The sequence below is a fragment of the Diabrotica undecimpunctata genome, chromosome 5 (assembly GCF_040954645.1).
Source record: "Diabrotica undecimpunctata isolate CICGRU chromosome 5, icDiaUnde3, whole genome shotgun sequence".
Classification (NCBI taxonomy): Eukaryota; Metazoa; Arthropoda; class Insecta; order Coleoptera; family Chrysomelidae; genus Diabrotica; species Diabrotica undecimpunctata.
Window position 1 is genome coordinate 10,317,447 of NC_092807.1, and position 19,743 is coordinate 10,337,189.

General features: G+C 33.7%; 1 protein-coding gene across 5 annotated transcripts in view; it reads right to left on the reverse strand.

Annotated features, from left to right (window-relative positions):
• ssh (Protein phosphatase Slingshot) overlaps positions 1–19,743 on the reverse strand; it is a 444,779-nt gene that overhangs the window by 69,385 nt on the left and 355,651 nt on the right. For all 5 annotated transcript variants that reach the window (XM_072531436.1, XM_072531435.1, XM_072531439.1 and 2 more), the window contains one exon: positions 8,210–8,275. In XM_072531436.1, the coding sequence (XP_072387537.1) occupies positions 8,210–8,275 (66 nt within the window). The remainder of the gene's footprint in view (positions 1–8,209; positions 8,276–19,743) is intronic.

The window sequence follows — 19,743 nt, forward strand, 5'->3', positions numbered from 1 at the left end:
CCAGAAAAACAACGAATGCACATAGAGGAAATGAGAATGTTTCAATGGATCTTACGATCTTAAATCGACCCTCCTCAACGATAACTTCTCCTATACTTTCAAATGGCGGGTTGCCTAATACTGCAAATTCTACCTTAACTGAATTATCATCATTGACACAGGGGACACCCATGCGGAATCATTGTGAAAAATTGGAAGGGTCTCCCAGGCAAGGACCAGAAAAAGAAGGAGAATGGCTGCTGTGCAATTCTGTAAATCCAGAGGAAACGAGTAGAGAATTTTCGCCAAGGCCAAATCCGGAGTATACTATAATTAGTTATGATGTTCCAAGATTGCCTTCACAAGGTAGAAATAGCGCAAACACTCCTGACCACGGCGCAGTAGACGAAATTTGGTTTACAATAGAACCTTTCTGCCTTTACGTGAATTTTGACTCCGCCTTGCAGCTCCATGGTCAGGAGTGTTTGCACCATCTTTACGACCGTGGTAGAATCCAGTAGTGGACTAGAAAGAGGAACGAACTATTCCCACTTCTTTCTCCCGAGCTTCGAAGGTCTATCCTGTTGTAAGTGACTGTACCAACAATAAAGGATAAAATTAAGAATAGACATATTAGGGGAAGTCAATAGATTAATTATAAAATGGGACAGGATAGACCAAGATGGTTAGAGCATGTTCTACGCCGAATCGTTAAACACTCAATATGAAGAACTGCTGAGTTAGAGGTGGAGGACCAAAGAAAACGTGGTGAAAACCGCTTAAAATATTCTAAAACGTGACTACTTGAGTTACCGCGACTAACAGACTTTCCCTGTTCAAATTTGTACCAAATTCTTCTCTTTTGATATTAATGAAAAGCATCATCATTCTTATAAGAAGTTTAAAGAGTTTTTCATGATTTAATTCCCGTTTTTACCGGTATATACTATTCACTAAGCATTTTGCATTCAGAAAAACATACAGGGCAGTCTTTTTCTCCATTTCTTTCACCCCACCTATATTGTGGAAGTGTTCCCTCAATTGACAGTGTGCATTTCTGTGGCAGTTTTTTCTCCCCTCTGTCAAGATCCATTAAACTAGATGAAAACCTCCAGTCAATGTCGTTAATGTCAGTCTGGGCTTCCCTCTAAAGATGTAAGTGCATCATGAGAGAAAATAGGTTGTTGAGGATAAAAAGAGAGAAACAAACAACAAAAAAATTCGTAGTTATGAAACAACCATAAACTTAAGTACGAACTACCTCTTTATATTGATGTATCCAGTCCGTAACGGATAATTGCATTTTCTGCAACATTTTCACTCAGATTAAATTTCCTTATAGGCAAAAGTCGTTAGGTGGTATATGAAGAGAATAATATACCTAATTTGAAGATTCGTGGCAGCCAGTCAATAACAATCTTTTGTGAGACCATAATGAGATAATGAATGAACGTTGGAGACGTACAACCATTACTTATTTTCTATTCATTGAACACCTACCTCGGGCTAATGCTGTCTTCGCTACCGCGGTCGGAAAATCGTACACTGTTGCCAAGCTGTATGATGATCGATACACCTTTATTTGTTATATAAAAAAAAAATACATTTTTTAAAGAAAATCGCCAATACAACTTAATTTACTGTTTTTGCGGGAAATGTGTGTTAGTTTACGAATTGTACGAATATATCGTAGCCTTCATTGGAAAAAAATGTCAATTTCATTAGTTTCGATGATTTTGACCAATTGGAGTGCATATTTTAGATATGTGTCAGCAAATTTCTCTGCCCTGAAAAAAGTTTATTTAAGATCGCTTTTCAACTAGTATTTCGTCCAAAATTTGCTTTTATAAATAACTCCAATTCTCCAGATTTCTATTCTGTAGTTTGGATAAATGTACAATCTATCACCATACATCACCATAGTTGAATAAATAGGTCCTACCTGGACCAGATAAAACATCCAACGAACTGCTTGAGTTGAGGTGTGCCATTGGTAGAGGAAGTCATGAAATTACCGTAAAAGAAAGAAGTATTGTAATATAGAATCACTCCAATTATAGAAGTATAAATCTCTAAAACACAAGTATAAATTTGACAATCAAGATGGTCCTGATAGCTTGGAGATTGGTCCTGATAGATCGGAGATCATCTTCAAAGGTTTTACATAGGGAAATATATAAGGTAATATTAATTTTATATAAAGAATCATCATCATTCTGGCTTTACAATCCTACGTGGGTCCTAGCCTCCTCAAGAATTTTTCTCCAGTCGTCCCTGTCCATTGCCTTCCTCCGCCAAGCACGTATTCCCATATTTCTCCAATCTTCATCGATGTTTTTAAGGAACCTTGTTCTGGGTCTTCCTCTTCTTCTCTGACCAATGGGTCTATTAGGGAGCATTTTTCTAGCTGGGTCATTTTGTTCCATCCGCATTACATGCCCTATCCACCTCAGACGTCCTATCTTAATATGTTTTACGATATCTGGTTCCTAGTATGTTCTATAAAGTTCGAATCATTCATTGTCATTCACTACTCCATAGATTCGCCTTAGTACTTTTCTTTCGAAACATCCATGTTAACACGACAACATGTTTTCATTACTTTTTGTCCAGGTCTCTGAATCATATGTTAGGACTGGGCGTATTATTGTTTTGTAGTTTTATTTTTGTATTTCTCGATATAATTGTGGATTTAAGACGGAGATTAAGCCCAAAATAGCATTTTTTGACCGTGCAAATTCTGCGGTGTATCTCTGCGGTAGTATTATTTTCAGTTTTAAGGAGCGCTCCCAGGTATATAAATTCGTTCACTGCTTCGATGACGTCGTTTTCCATAACAAGTGGTCGTAGGATTTTTGGTTGCGTGCTTATTTTCATATACTTCGTTTTGTTGGTGTTTGTTATTAAACCTATTTTTGTAGCTGATTCTTTTAATGCTACATATGCCTCTCGTACAACGTTTTCCATTCTACCAACAATATTGATATCATCAGCATAGGCAAGGATTTGCACTGATTTATTATATATTGAACCAATGGTTGTGAACTTTTTCAAGTTTTATTAAATTTACCAACTGGTTTGGTATTCCTAGCTCTTTCATTGCTTTGAACATTTCTATTCTATTCACAGAGTCGTACACTGCTTTGTAGTCTATAAATATGTGATTAGTATCAAAGCCATATTTGAGTGTTTTTTCTAAAATTTGTTTCAGGGTTGCAATCTAATGAATTGTCGATTTACCACCTCTGAAACTAGCCTGGTATTTCCTACTATCCGTTTTGCATATGGTGCATAATAGTAAGAATACTTTTAGATAAATCGTCAATAGATTGGAGAAACGATGGGCGACCCAACAACACGCCAATTAAGAAGAATGAAGACGAATACGAAAAAAGTATAAATTCAATTCTCTTTTACGTATATTATAGAAATTCATATCAATGAAATAAAGATCACCAGTTTATTATACCAAAAACAATACAGAAGAATTAATCGCTGTGAAATCACTGGTTTGTGCACATGTACATAAAATAAATGTTTTTTTCGTCACACTTTTTAATAATAAACAAAAAATAGGCAGAAAAAGTTCTGTACAAACGGAAGACCTGGCAACAACTAAATGAAATGATGACCGTAGATATTTATCGCCGATTTACCTTGGGCGTACTCACGTATTTACGACAGCACGGCATACACATACACTCGGTGACAATTAAAAAAAATTGTTTACGGAGGCGTCCGCTATAAATCGACGTCTTTTGAAGTAAAAATAATTGATCTTTTAGTAGGCCGGTTTCCTGATCTTTTAACAATGAGATAATGAGAGTGTACGTTTTTGTAATTACGGGTTATATCTCTGGACGTGTATGTACTTTATGGGTGTATTATTTTAAGACGAAAAAGGTAAAGGAAATGAGGATGTGTGATTTACAAATGACTTGTCACGCAATTGGAAAGCCTTGGAAACAAATTGCTAAGAAGGGTTATATATACAGAATGGACCAAAAGTCAGGAAACATCTCTTGAATGGATAATACGAATTACACAAAAACACCTATTTTGCAATATGAAGATTAAAAAAAGTTGCCATTTTTGCCCGGTATATTGAACTTTTATTGAAATTTCCACTTCTATACCAGTAAAGTTAGAACGAACAGAAAGATCCATCCATAAAACGAGACCTTACTGTACCAGAATATTATCGAATATTATAAGCGAGTTAGCTCGTCTTGTGGACATTCAACTTATTTCAATGAATTAATTATAACTCTACAAGGCAAAGAAAAGTTAATTAACAAGCTATTCACAGAAATCAAAAGTTTTCAGCTAAAAATAAAATTGTTTATTTCTCAACTTGAAAAGAATAATTATTGTCATTTTTTTAATTTGCAATCGTTTTTAACTAAAAACGGCATATTTGAATATTTTTATTGAGTCACTAAAAGTACTGGATGAAAGATTTTTATACAAAAGAAATGATCATATTCGAAATATTTGAAAATCCTTTAAAATTTGATATTGTAAAAGCACCAGACAATTTGTAACTAGAGTTAATTGATTTGCAATCTAACAATGTATATAAAAATTATTCTGATAAAAATAATTTAATTGCATTTTATTCAAAAATTTAGCAAACAAGAAATTGAAATTTTACAAAATCAATTATTTATATTTTTCCAGCACCTATTTATGTGAACAAACATTTTCAAGAATGAATTTCATAAAATCAAAATATAGAACGGACGTGTACGACTCATTACTTTATAGCCCCCCATAAAATTATTAAACCCTCCGAGATATAGCAAACTGATCACCGGCATCCTTTGGAGATCGGTAAACTCATCAATACAGATAGGTAAACTCATCACCAGCATTTTTGCCTGTTACATTTCTTGTTTACTTTAATCTATTAAATTCATAATTTATTTTAAGCGAATTTCTTAAAAATTTAACTGATATATTTATAACGGGTCTCTCCCGGTGAGTGGCCTATTAGACGCACCTGCCAATCTAAACGGATTGGAAATCTGAAAATTCAGCTGCATACGTTTTTAATAATGAACTTTTTAATAAAAATATTTATGAGAATGTTCTATTTCCGGTTATATCTGAAATAGTCCGCAATTTTGTTATTTTATTTGTATTCGAACTTTGATTATTCTTTCAAATTATCAAACCTTAGCGGTTTGCAACCGTTTACCTGCCACGGGGTGCAGGTAGGCCAGTGATCAGTTTGCAAATCTCTCCGGGTCTATTTTAAAATTCCGGCTTTTCTTGCAGTGATGAGTTTGTCCACGAGGGCAGTTATGCTAATTGGTAATGCGTTTAGGTGTACCCTATAGAACGAGGTTGACGGATGAACATTTACAAAACTTGTTAGGATCTCTAGTTAGAAAATGAAAGATAAACTATCTTCGTTAATATGTTATATATTTTATATTTACATATTTATACATATGTAATTGGGATTTTATTTTCTTTTTTTTTTTTCGTTTAAGAATTGTAAAATTTTTGTTTTCTGGCATTATTGTTATTATAGCATTTGAATAAAAAATAATTTTTTTCTATATTTATTTCCAATAATATTTATACTCGTATATGATATAAAAGCTCTATTTAAGTTATATTTGAATGTGCGGACATTAACATGAAAGTGACCGCCTTCAGAAAAAAGTTATCGCCTCCTGGTGTACATTGTCGACAAATAAAAAGTAATACAAAAGTTGAATAACGTAAACAATACAATACGTTTATAAAACTTATGAATAATAGCTGTATAACAGGCGAACTAAAGATTTTTCGTTCTCTGCATTAAATTTACAAAAATATTCGTTTTCATACTCGCGTCAACACAATACATTTCGAGGCAAATTCATGGATTTTTTTCAGAAATCTTCCTCTTAACCTAACGATCCCAAATATATGTGTCTCTCCTACTTGTCTATCCCGACGGTCTGTCTGGCATCTCCAGAAGTGCCGTAAACAGTCGTATTAGGAAGCGCGGCTTCGACCGACGCCGCTCGTCGAGGCGCTTCTATAAAAAGACGCACTACTCTCTGACGCGAGCCGTCTCCATTTAAGGCCTCATCCATTTTTCATTCGGCCTCTGCCGCTGGCGCTCTCTGTTCTGTCTGCCACCATCTCAGTCAAAAACAGGCCTGGCACTTTGATCTTTTTATTTATTAATAAGAATGGGGATAGAAAAAAAGAGCGAGGGTTAAGGGTTAATAGATGTTGGTGTAACAGCAGTTTGCAATTAAAATAAACATTTTGGAAATAATGCGTACAATGTAAGTTTAACGAAAGGATAAATATTGCAAAAAAAAATAAAGTTACACTAATTATAAATCAGAGGTTTGATCAACAGAAGGAAATTGAAGAAGCGATGTTACGATGCTTCACAAAACATCGAATAAAAATTAAATATGATGAAGAATACTCCGATTAAAAATCTATTAGGAAAAAGGGTGAAATGATAATATTATCACACGATAGACATAATTCCAGGAATTACGTGTGACTGAAAAGATATTACACAACAGTTTATCACGCTTTCTTCCAGGCTACAAGTCTGAATACTACACACGACAGAGCAGAAAATGCCACTGAAACTCTAAAAATCATACGAACAAGCTGAATCTTGCTAAGAATGTCAATTTTATGATCCAAAAAATGATGCAAAAACGTTTACTCCACCTACCTTCCGGTTTCCCCCTAAAGCTTTTCCAATAAAGGGGCAAAAATATGTCCCAAAATTGGCATTCTCGGCAAAATTCAGCTCGTTCGTCTCGTTTTAGAGATCAAACCTCTGAAGACTGGACTAAAAACAATTATTTGAAAGGGTTCAAGGTATTGATGACGTAAAACCGAAAGTGGAAAGCTTTTTACATCATTATCATCATATAACGGGGGTCCTACGGCGATTGCCGCTTCCCGCATTTCAGCCTCCATCTTTTCCTATCTCTCCAATCTCCCTCTTCTAAGCCTCTAGATTGCATTGTTTTTGTAATTTCTCTTCTCCATGAATTCGGTGGTCTTCCCCTTTTCCTTCTTTCTGGCGGAACATACATTAAGGCTTTCTTTGGCCACCGCTCCTCCTCCATTCTCATCACGTGACCATACCTTTGTAATTGCCTTCCTTGTATTCTATCTGAAAGAGTATCTCTAATTCCTGTACGGTTTCGTATTTCCTCATTCCTGATTCTTTCCATTCTTGATACTCGACATGACCTTCTAAGATAATCCATTTCCACAACGTCTACTTTATCTCGTTCATTCTTTGTCATCGTCCAACATTCGGCACCATATGTGGTAATTGGTTCTACAATTGCTCTGTATACGCGAAGTTTGGTATGCATCTTTATTTTATTAGACCACAGTAATGAATTCAGTATTCGGATGCATTTTTTCCCTTGGGTTATCCGGTTTTGTACATCTATCTTAACTCTGCCATCTGCTGATACGATGCTTCCTAGATATTTATACTGGTTGAAGCCTTTTATGACTGCGTTTTCAAGCCTCAGATCTGTGGTATTTCCTCCAATTTTTAAATATTCTGTTTTGCTTATGTTTACAGTAAGCCCCCATTTGGCATATTCCTCAAATAATTTTCGATTCATATAATTTATATCTTCCTCATAATTTAGCTATTTATTTTTTTTTTTTTATTTTATTTTTTAAAAAAGTTAAAAGCTTTTTAACTCTTCTTATATTTGGAGTAGTACATCGGTGTTCGTTCTTCCAACGATATTGATGTCATCAGTATAGCCAAGGATTTGCATAGACTTGTTATATATGTACTGAGCCTGAGGTTGTAATTTGTGACGTGGTTGGTTTTTAACGGATCAGACAATTCCGAGATACCGTAACTTTTTGGAGGGTTATTTTTGTTAAACATTACCAACTGATTTGGTATTACTAGATTTCTTATTGTTATAAACGTACACATCTCTCCTCTGTTTAAGTAGTCGTAGGCAGTCTTGTAGTCGATAAATATGTGGCGAGTATATATGCTTATTTTGTTAAAAAAATCTGCTTTTATAATACGAGAAATACGGAATTGGCGTTTTACTATAAAGAAAGTTGATGTTTTAAGATTTTAACACGACTATTTTTGTCAAAATTAGTACCTGACTTTTGAAGCGAATAACACAAATTTATAGATTTTTATAAATATGAAATAATACTCTAAAAGTACTTCAAGACGTTCAGCTAATAGAAAAGTACTTACCACATGGCTTGAACTGAAACTGGTTTGAATATATGATGCCTATCACAGACGCTAATGCTGAAGCCTCTGTAACAATAAAAAATTTATTAATGAGCGCAGACAAATAGAAAACTTTTTGGAATTTCATCACATTAAGAATGTACATTAGTCTATGAATGAATCAACATTTTATGGTAATATTAGAAGCTAGTACTAAAATTCTTAATGTAAAATAAAAAATACCTTAAAAAAATTCAATGGAGTATCATGGAGATGAATTTGAGTCAAACCAACCTGACAAGGGGAATACGGACCCCTTCCCATATCAGTTATCATTTTTATTAAAAACCCATATTTATTAAAAACATTGCCCTTATGGTTTTTTATTTATTTTCAACAATATAAAAAAATTCACTAAACCCTGGCTACGCATTCACTTATGTCAATATATGTTGATTTTTTCATAATTACGTTAAATCCAGAGGTAACTATGGAAAAATGACTGATGAAAACAATAATATTCTCAGTTAATGTCAAATGTATTTTGTAGTATTGTAAAGCTTTTTGCCGTTTGTGGATTGTACAATGGGTCGAGGTAAAGTTATCGATGAGAAAATTTGTTCAATCATTTGGATTTTCCAGAATTAAAAAATCTAATTAGGAAATCGCGAATTATGTTGTAATTGTCACGTGTAAGAAATATAGTCAGAAGATACAAAACTTTCGATGCATTCAAACTTTTTGTTCTCTAAAATTTAATTTTCTTATCAGTCTAACGTTGGGCCAACTGATATGGAAAAGGGCTCGTAATCTCCTTATAAACAGAGTGCATTTGGCTAAAGACATTGTTTCTTCACTAATATCTGCGTCGGTTTGGCTATAAGTTGTTGATAGATGAAGATTATTCCAAGAGGAACAAGAGACGACAAAATATCTATTTTACTATAATTGTGGAGAGAATACAACAGAAATGATACCACCGCAATTTCGATCACCAAAATCTTTAGTAACCTACTGAGTGATTAGTGGTCAAACGACCAAATTTAATTTAATTTGATTATTTTAACCAGATATTTTTAAGAAAGGCCAAGGCGAAAACTGAGTTGACACTTTTTACACAGGATAGCGGAACTTGAGTGATACTAATTAATCAAATTGTTCAACCTATTAAAAAATCCACGTGCTAGAGATCTTGTTTTTAATATTTTCTTGGATAATAATCCCAATAGTTGTTTTGCGAATTTCAAATATCCTTAATTAAATTTCTTGTTGGTTTAATCAGTTTCCAAATATTCTCCATTCTTTATTCTATTTATCCATGATCTTACATAGTCTGTACTGATTTTTGGAAGAATTGAAAAGGGCCTGGAATGTTTTAGGATTTTTTTTTTCGAAATCAGGGGGATCTGAGGCTGAGGGACTATTCAACAGGCAGGATAATATTCTGCTAGTTCTTATATAACTAAAATTCTGTTTTCTGTACAAGTTTTTTTGATGAGCCTCGGTGTTGTTTGGATATCTACAGCGTACATAAAGGTTTTCGGACTGATCTAAAATATTTCATTTGGTTCTGGAGGAAATCAGGATAGCCTGAAATGTTTAAAGGCTATCATGAAAAGTTTTAGTGGATAATGACAGAATTCAATGCAGCCTGAAATATTTTATTACCGTTCTGGAATATTTCAGAACATAATTGGGGACTTTGGGGAGCAAGATATGGTAATATGCATTACTGTCTTATATGTCTAAAATTCAAAAGCTTCGATTTTTCTGTTTTTTCATACTCTTAAAACTTTCAGGGGCATCTGTTTTTGTGAAATATGTTTTTTGGAATGTTTTTGAATTGTTCTGGAATATTTCATTTGGTTCTGGAGGAAATCAGGAGAGACAGAAACGTTTAAAGACTATCCTGGAATATTTAAGTGGATAATGACGGAATTCAATAAAGCCTGAAATATTTTAGAAGACTGTTTTGGAATATTTCAGGACGATATTGGGGACTATCCAGTAAGATAGGATAACATGCATCAATGGCTTATATATTTAAAATTCAAAGGTTTCCATTTGTCTGTTTTTTAATACGCTTGAAACTTTCAGGTTCATCTGGATAACATCTGGGTACGTTAAAATGGTTTTGGATCTTCCTGGAACATTTGATTTAGGTCTGCAGGAAATCAAGATATGAAATGTTAATACTATCCTGGAATGTTTGAATGAACCAAGTCGGACAAATAAACTTATTTGAATAAACTTCAATTGTGGCTTATTCCCATTAAAATAGTAATTGCTTTAAGATGCCACAGGAAAATATCTTCAGAACAATGTCGGAATTCAATATATACTGAAATATTTTAGAAGACTGTTCTGAGATATTTGAAGGGGCTCTGGAGGAATATTCAGCAGGATTAATAGTATACAATGCTTTTACAAACACAAAAGCTTTAATTTTCATTGTCTTAAACACCAAATTTTCAGAGGTATCTGCTTAAGTATCAAGATACCCTGGAATCCTTTCTTAGTCCTTTTTCAGTCTTTTCGATTCTTTTGGATTCGATTAAATGTTCCTAGAGTTCCAAGAGATAAAATAAAGACTATTAATACTATTTCCTTTTCCTTATATATTCTTCGCTGCCCCCTTAACTATATTTCAAAATATATACTGACTTTTTATTATTAGTATATATTCTTCTACTATTAAATTCTTTAGAATTCGTCTATGTAGATATAACGAAAGTAGGTCCACATACCGAGATATTACAATTTACAAGTTATTATCGCCCACCTCTACTCTTGCTTTTCTCGGACAAGAGTAGACAGCATGGCTTCATTTGCGACACCGTTTAACAGCCGATGAGGACACCATCTCGGTGACCTTAGGTCACACTCACGCTCGACAGTCACACGTATGTCGAATGTCGTTGTAGCGGTCGAAAAAAGGACTAAAAAAGGAGCCGTTGTAATGTATCGGTGTTAACGGACGGAATTTAGAGCAGATCGTAACGATTCGCGAATTGATGACTGGTTCCCGCTCTTCGAAATATAAATTAAAGCAAAGAAGAGAGTGGGATGATAATGAACTAAAAAATTTAAACCATTAAGAGTAGTTAATACCTAAAAAATTAATAATTTTTTTCTCTAGGTTGTCATAAACACACGACTTTGTATATACCTAATGCATTTTTTTTCTTTTCCCGGAAGCCGTCTAACCGTTCAACCATGTTTTGATTTGTAAACTCAGATATACGAGCCCCTTCCCATATCAGTTAGATTGACAAAAAATTAAATTTTAGAGAACAAAAATAAAAGAGCAACGTAAATTTTCGGTCTTCGATCTTCGGTTAATATTGTAACTGTCTGACAATTAGCGAGGAAGTTTTTTTGAGGGGAGAGATGTTAACAAATGAAATAGGATAACATATACCTTATTCCTATTTCATTTGTTAACATCTCTTCCCTCAAGAAACTTCCTCGCTAATTGTCAGACAGTTACAATATTAACCGTAGATCACCCATCATCAGCAATACAGGATAGTTTGAACTATGTTTCCCGAATCAGTATCTAAAAATTCTTGTACCGGCATCATTTAATTTACTTTGTACCGTTTGACCTGAAGATGCTTTGCAAAGTGTAGAAAGCGAAACCGGTGGTTTTGGTAGTAAAATTAAATTGATTGTGAGTAAGTCTTATTTTATTTCTTTTACCTAAAGTAGAAACCCTCAATTCAGAAGAGTGATTTCATAGTTTAAACGCCGAATATCTTCAAATTTAAATGTACACAGCGGCCCTCGAAAACTGCCTGTTTTCTCGATTGCAATTTGCGTTTCCTCATAAGAAATTACAGAATATATAAAGTAGTATATTTATTTGTGCTTCTCTATAGTAGACTTGACCAGAAGTTGTCGTACAGTGTAGCCAAATCTTGTTCACAAGTAGTAATTATGGTAATACAAAACCTGTATTCTTCCACGCAGCGATTATTACCGTCAAAAAAATACCAAAAAACATGATTTTTTCAATAGTAAAAATTAAGCACAAAATTGTAATAAAATAAATTTTATTTATATGTTCCGTTTCGTTACGTATTTAAATTTATAAAATAAAAATCGATATTTTAAAACATTATTTTTCAATCGTTTGGCAATGTTGGAATTAGCGAGGGAACTCGGTTTTACAATTCGGATCCAGACATGCAGTAAAACTAGTTTTTATTATTTTTTGCCGAAGAAATGAACGAAGAAAACATTGGTGTTTCTATGGGTAAATAGTGCATGTGTTTTTGTGAGTATATTTTATGTGATAAGTTTGTAAACTTATTATTGTCAATACTGTTTTATCAATACTGTGTTGTAGTATTGATAAAACGTGTTATTGATAATAAGAGTGTTATAGTTTGTCGTTTTATAGTAAATATTTAGTTATATTCTTTGAAATTATTGTATATATAGTATATATCCAGATTATTGAAATACAATGGACGAAAAACCGAGTTGTTCCAAGAGAAGACAGCAAAGTTCTGATGTTGATTCCAAGAATGAAAAGCCGCAAAAGAGACGGAAAATGTTAACGTCCGAAGAGAAGGTAATGATACGAAACGTTTATGAAGGAATTGTCGGCAGAAAAATGGCATTAAACGTTAGCCAAGCGGTCGACATTTGTAGCAGTTTAACAAAAGTATCCGTTAGCTGTATTTATCGTGTACTTAAAAATACATCGGAAAATAAAAAGCAAGAAAAAGGTAAAACTAGAGGTAGGAAAAGCATTGTTTTGGATGACAAGACAAAGAATATTATACGTCGAAAAATTCATTCATTTTATTTTCGGAGTGAAATTCCAACACTGAAAATATTTCTCAAGAGCTCGAAAACGATGACTCCTTACCCAAGATATCTCGTAGAGTCTTAACCAGGACCATGCGTGAATTGAACTTTCGATATGTAAAACTCAACAGAAAAAGTATGCTATTAGAAAAATATAAAATTATTGTGCGGAGAAGAAAATATTTAGTAGAAAAACGCAAAATTCGCAGCACTGGACGCAAAATATGTTATTTGGATGAAACCTGGATTAACCAAGGTTGGAAAAGGTCATACAGTTGGAAAAGTTTGGCAAGATTTAAATGTCAAAAGTAAACGCGAAGCATTTATAGAAGGCTGATATACAGGATTAAAAGCTCCATCAGGAAAGGGACGGCGTTTAATCGTCACCCATATAGGAAGTGATACAGGGTTTCTTGATGATGGATTTCTTCAATTTGAGTCGAAAAAAACAGGTGATTATTAAAGAAATTGAAAGGGAGGATTTAAGAATGGCTTACAGAAAAGGGGATTGCATACGAAGAATCAATGCTCATAATTTAGCTACTTGACATTGCACGGTTAATGAAAATTGAATATCTTAAATATGCTGTAGATGAAACTGCAAAAGATTATGGTGTCAAAGTTCTGCGTCTACCACCTTATCATTGCGAACTTAATCTCATTGAACTTATCTGGGAGCAAGTGAAAGGAGAAGTCGCACGCAATAACAAAACGTTCAAATTAAACGAAATTAAGAAACTTTTGATTCAAGCAATCCTCCATGTAACTCCAGAGAAATGGGCTAAATGTATAGGCCACATAATTAAAGAAGAACATCGTATGTGGGTACTTGACACTCATATCAAAGTTTTACTAGAGCCAATTATAATTACACCAGGTGGTGAAGATAATGACAGCGATAGCAGCACTGCATCTTCAGGTTTAGACAGCGAATAATATTTTCTAATAGTTTGATAAGAACATCAGCATAAAAAAAAACCAAAAACAAAAAAAAACGAGAAGAACATAGTAAGTGTGTATAGTGTTTGTGTTTAAACACATCAAACATTATTTTTATTTTGTTTTTATAGAATTTTATTTCGTTTTATAGGATTTTATTTTGTTTTGTTTTATACTGTTTAAGTGTTCTGTTCATTTTATTTAATAAGACAATATGGCTCTTGGCGAACACCCATTTAAAAAAAGTATCGCGCCACAAGACATACCTCTGGGGTGGTGTGGAAACTGTCTTAAAATTTGTTTTAAAAAAAATTTCATTGTGTAACTCTTTAAGGACGGGTCACGTCAAAAGACGTTTTAGCGTAACTTCCGCGACAGCCGGTTGGTATCAGTAAACTTTCTGTAAAATTACTTCTTTTTTATAGCTTTTTGTTTGTGGCATTCTGTATTTTTAGGGGAATGTAGGGAATTAGCCACAAAATATTTATTTATATGTTTATTTATTGACGTTTCGATCTCTATATCCAGAGACCGTTTTCAATTATACAAATGATAGTACTATTTATTTTCTATGGCTTTTCGCTTTTCGTTCTGTATTTTTAGAAATAATGTTGGGAATAAGCCACAATATATTTATTCAAATGTTTAATTTACGGACGTTTCGATCTCTATATCCAGAGACCGTTTTCAATTATACAAATGATAGTACTATTTATTTTCTATGGCTTTTCGCTTGCCGTTCTGTATTTTTAGAAATAATGTTGGGAATAAGCCACAATATATTTATTCAAATGTTTAATTTACGGACGTTTCGATCTCTATAAAAAGACCGTTTTCAAACATACAAAGGACAGATATATTTATTTTTCTATAGCTGCTTGTTTGTGGCATTCTGTATTTTTAGGGAGAAGGTTGAACATAAGCCACAATATATCTATTTACATGTTTAATACATTGACGTTTCGATCTCTATTCCGTTTTTAAAGATAGAAAAAAAAAGAAAATTAATAATATAAGATTATAAAAATATATAATAATAAACAAATAAAATCAATATAACTATCATTTATATCTTTGAAAGCGGTCTTTGGATATAGAGATCGAAACGTCAGTAAAAACTTGTAAATAAATATATTGTGGCCTATTTCGAACATTAATATTTGAAAAATAAAATATAATTAACGTTAAAATAAAAGTAAGTGTACGTCACTGGATTTCCAAACGGCTTTCCGCATTTCTGGGCCTTTAAACGATGACTCACTCTCTCAAATTGTGAAATTATACTTTATATTATTTAAATTTTAAAAATAAAAAAAAGTATGAAGCTTCGCGCTAGTCTACTGTAACATTTTTTTTTAATTTTTAATCATTAGTACAACTCTTCAAGAGTATCCAGTTATAGTGAGTTAAGTGAGCGAGGTGAGTGAGTGGGGTGCGTGATTTAGGTGAATGAGGCGAGTGAGCTTGGTAAATGAGTGATATGAGTGAGGTGAGTGAGTGAGGTGGGAGACTTAAAAACATTAAGAAATTTCAAAAGCACCATTTGAAAGATTAAAAGTTTGACAAAAATAATTTCTAAACGATTCATTTAAAGTGAGCCGTACATGATGCACCAAAGATGAAGGGTTTAAAAGCGAAGCGATTTGCACCCTCGATTTTACTATTTCAAAAACTAAATTCCTAACTTTAAATTTATAAAAGTCACAATATCTCCGGTTCTAATCAAAAAAAGATTATAAAAATAATTAAAATATATAAAAATTCTATTTTTTCTGTGAATTTTTTATTTAATCCAGTAATTTGTTGAAACAATTCAAAATAAATATTTATTTTGCATAATTTTACTTTTTTCCTATTATTATTATTAGTAAAAAAGGTTTGAAATCATTGGTACATTAAATATTTTTGTATTATAGTTATAAATAAAAATTTCTAACAATAAATTTAAGAAAAACAAATAAATTTTTATTTGAAAGTCGCGAGGTAGATGTTTTTCGGGTGGTCGATTCTAAGGGAAATAATTTAGTTGATACTTGATTCACTACCTTTCCATTTCCTGAAAAATTAACAAAGGAATTGGTCCATTCCTTTAACGTTTTGGTTTAACTTGGTTCATTAAAACATAAGTGCAATAATTCCATCAAAGTATCTTATTCTTGGGCTCATTTTTTAAGATTTTCTTAAACAAATTTTCCACGTACAAACTATTGGTTTTTCTGCTATTTAGTGGAATCGTCTACACTGTAATTGTAATTGGAACCTGAACATTTATTAAATGCTTTTTCACTTCTTCTTAAGGTGTGTTCTCGATTACTGAAGGTTGGCCATAACTACAGCAAATTGCTCTCTATCTTGAGCTGTTCTTAGTATCGAATGTGTGTCCATGCCTGTCCAGTCTCTTACATTCTTCAAACATGAGTATTTTCTTCTTCCTGGACCTCTTCTTCCTTCCACTTTCCCTTCCATTATAAGTCGTAGAAAGTTGTATTTTTCTCCTTTGTAATTATGTCCTAGATAACTCGTTTTTCTGTTTTTTACAATATTTTGGAGTTCTCTCTCAGTACCCATTCTTCTTAGCGCCTCGTTGTTGGTCACTTGCTCTGACCAAGAGATCTTCAGCAACCTTCGAAAAACCCACATCTCAAAGGCTTCTATACGCCTCATAATTGTAATTCCGATAGTCCATGTTTCCACTCCGTATAGCAACATGGAATAAATAAACGTTTTTACAAATTGGTATCGGATATCCAACGATAACGTAGAGTTTATTAGTAATTTTTTCATTCGTTGAAATGCGGACCTAGCATATTCTATACGAGCACGTATTTCGTCCTCGTGATCAAGATCGTTTGTTATCCAGCAACCAAGATACTGGAATCTTTGTACTGGTTCTATATGTTTGTTATAGATACAAATATTAATGTCGACGTTTGGTGCACGTGTAACAGCCATTACTTTTGTTTTATTGGTGTTTATATTTAGTCCCAAGCTATCTCCCTCTCTGGTTATGACATTCAAAAGTCGTTGTAAACCCTCAGCACTGTCCGCAATAATGACGGTGTCGTCTGCGTATCTTAAGTTGTTTACGTATTACACTTGCGGTTTTTATTACGCTTTTTCACTTAAAAACTTGTAATTAGTACATTCTTAATAAGTATTTACTACACAATCGTTTATAATTGTTTCAATTAATAGTGCTTTGTACAATTTTGCCAGTTATAAATATATTTTCAATACATGTAATGGAAAATATCAACTACATCAATCAGGATGTACAGCTATAACAGTTCCGTTCCCATCTCTATTAAGAATCCCGAATACATACATAAATGTCATGTGCGTTGGCTTCTATTGCGAAATCCATCTCTTTCGCTATCACTCTTGTAAAACACGCGAAAAAACTCGTTATGTTAGGTGAGTCAAGGTCGCGGTAAGTGTACTGCAAAAATCTCTCGTTCTAATTTATTAATAACTAAATACATTAAAAATGATTTCGTCATCGAGGTGTAATTGAGCGAACGGGTGAGGTGAGAGCCGCTTAGAAATGGTTATTAACAGCCCGCCAGGGCACACCCTCGAAGGTGTGAAGACTTGCAATTTAACTAATTTCAACAAAGAAAATTGAAGGAGTGCTGTAGTATGCAGTCAGTCAAAAGAAATAAAAGCGACTTACTGTGCCACAACTCAACGCTAAATAGAGCCCAATCAACCAAAAATGTTTATACTTCGTTTGAAAATTATTGATAGTACAATTTTTATGACGCAGCTGATAATCTCTAACGTAATGTGACAAATCAATGACGAAGAATTTCAAAATTATTTAAAATGTTGTTATATGTTGCAGTAATTTTAACAAACCAATAATGTGGGTACTAAAAGTTTCGAAGATGATTTGCTCAAATGATACATTTCCTATCGATCAATTATGTCGTAGTTATAAACAATGCCAATTACCATTCACGATTAAAGGAACCATTATCTAACAATAACTGGAAAAAGAAGCTCTGCTATTGGTTAATAAGCAAAAAAATAATAATAGAAGAAGCAATATTCAAAAGAGAGCTTTTATGGGTATGTAAATTGCATTAAATAACAAAAAAACTAATAAGGCCACAACTACGAAACACCTTGCAATCAAAAGATCGGACAGTTGTGTGTTCTAAAAGCAATTCTTCCAAAGTACTCGTTTTAATAAACGTCCCTCTGTAAAGAAAAAACAGCTAAGCTTACACAATAACAAAGCATCTACTTAACACAGATAAGACACAGAAGAGAAAAGGGTTTTTAAATTAAGCGAGATTCAGCCCAGAAAATCCTCAAAATTATTGGAATTATACAATTCCGATACACCCTTTAGGATTAAGCAGGAAAAAGTTTAATCAGAACCTAAAGAAATAAATGTAGCAATACTGCTAGTCAATCTATTAGTCGATATCTCTAAACTAGTACATAATACAATATCTGCTGGCTGTATAGTCGCGGTAACATATATTGTTTAACGCTTTAAATACGACGACGTTTGATCCCTTTTACAACCGACCGGATGGCGTTTTATTAAGATAAGCGTTTTAGTTGAGAAGCAGTTCGTTAGTGTGGAGTGTATAGTGTATTTGCTGTAATTTAACTATTTGAATAGTGATGTGACGTCCGTGGGACAAAGTGGTTGAAAATCTTGCGTATGATAACAATACTGATTTTGTATAAACTTCTAGTACCAGTGCCGGTGTGGTTACCTATAGTTATTTCATATTTGAATTACGACAAAATATGGCGTCCTTGGGCGGTAAATAATGAAGAAGAAATTTCTCAGCAAGAAGAATATGCCGATCAAAATTTGACCAGTACAAGTAAAATGATTTTACTACCAGAGGCAAACAGATACAGTACCCATATTCGTTAATCCGAACCCAAGGTCGTCCGAACGACGCGGTAGTCCGAACAACGGGCTCGTGCGACTCCCTCCTGCCTTCCCCACGATTGAATCAGCATGACGAACATCGGTTTTTACTTTCCTTGCCCACCTACATATTATTTAGTTCTGTTAGTGCTTTCTTATCACAATGGCTCCACGTAAACACGTGAATTTGACTATCGAACAAAAGACTAAAATTCTCAAGTTAATACAGCAAGAAACTAGCTACAGTGTCATTTCAAAACAGTTCGGTATTAGCAAATCTATCATTACGGACAATAAGAAAAACAAAGAGAAGATCGAAAAGTTCGTCAGGAAAGCGGAAAGCGGTCCAGGGAAGAGGAAAACCATCAAATCCCCCGAATATCCGAAGCTAGAAGGTAAGTTCCGGTGAGTGGTGAAAGGTGTGAAAAATCCCGTCATTTCCATCGTGAAATGTCACCAAATCACCAAGCTTTTAGCGCATGTAAGGGTTGGTTGAGCAACTTTAACCGACGTTATGGAGTTAGACATATCAATATTACTGGTGAGAAACTTTCGAGTAATGCCGACTGCCGACGGCATCGAACACTTCCGAATTGCATTTGAAGAACTTGTAATTAAAAACAATTTGACAACTGAGCAAATTTCCAATGCAAATGAAAGTGGGTTATTTTAGCGCATGTTACAAGTCCACACATTGGTGTCATCTCAAGAAAGGAACGCTCCTGGTCGAAAAACTATGAAAGAAAGAATCACCTTTATACCTTGTGCAAATGCTTCAGGGACTCACAAACTTCGTTTGCTTCTTGTGGGGACGGTTAACAAGCCTCGTGCATTCAAATCTGTTGATCTTCCCGTATGGTATCGAGGGCAAAAAAGTGCATGGGTGACAAGAGATTTGTTC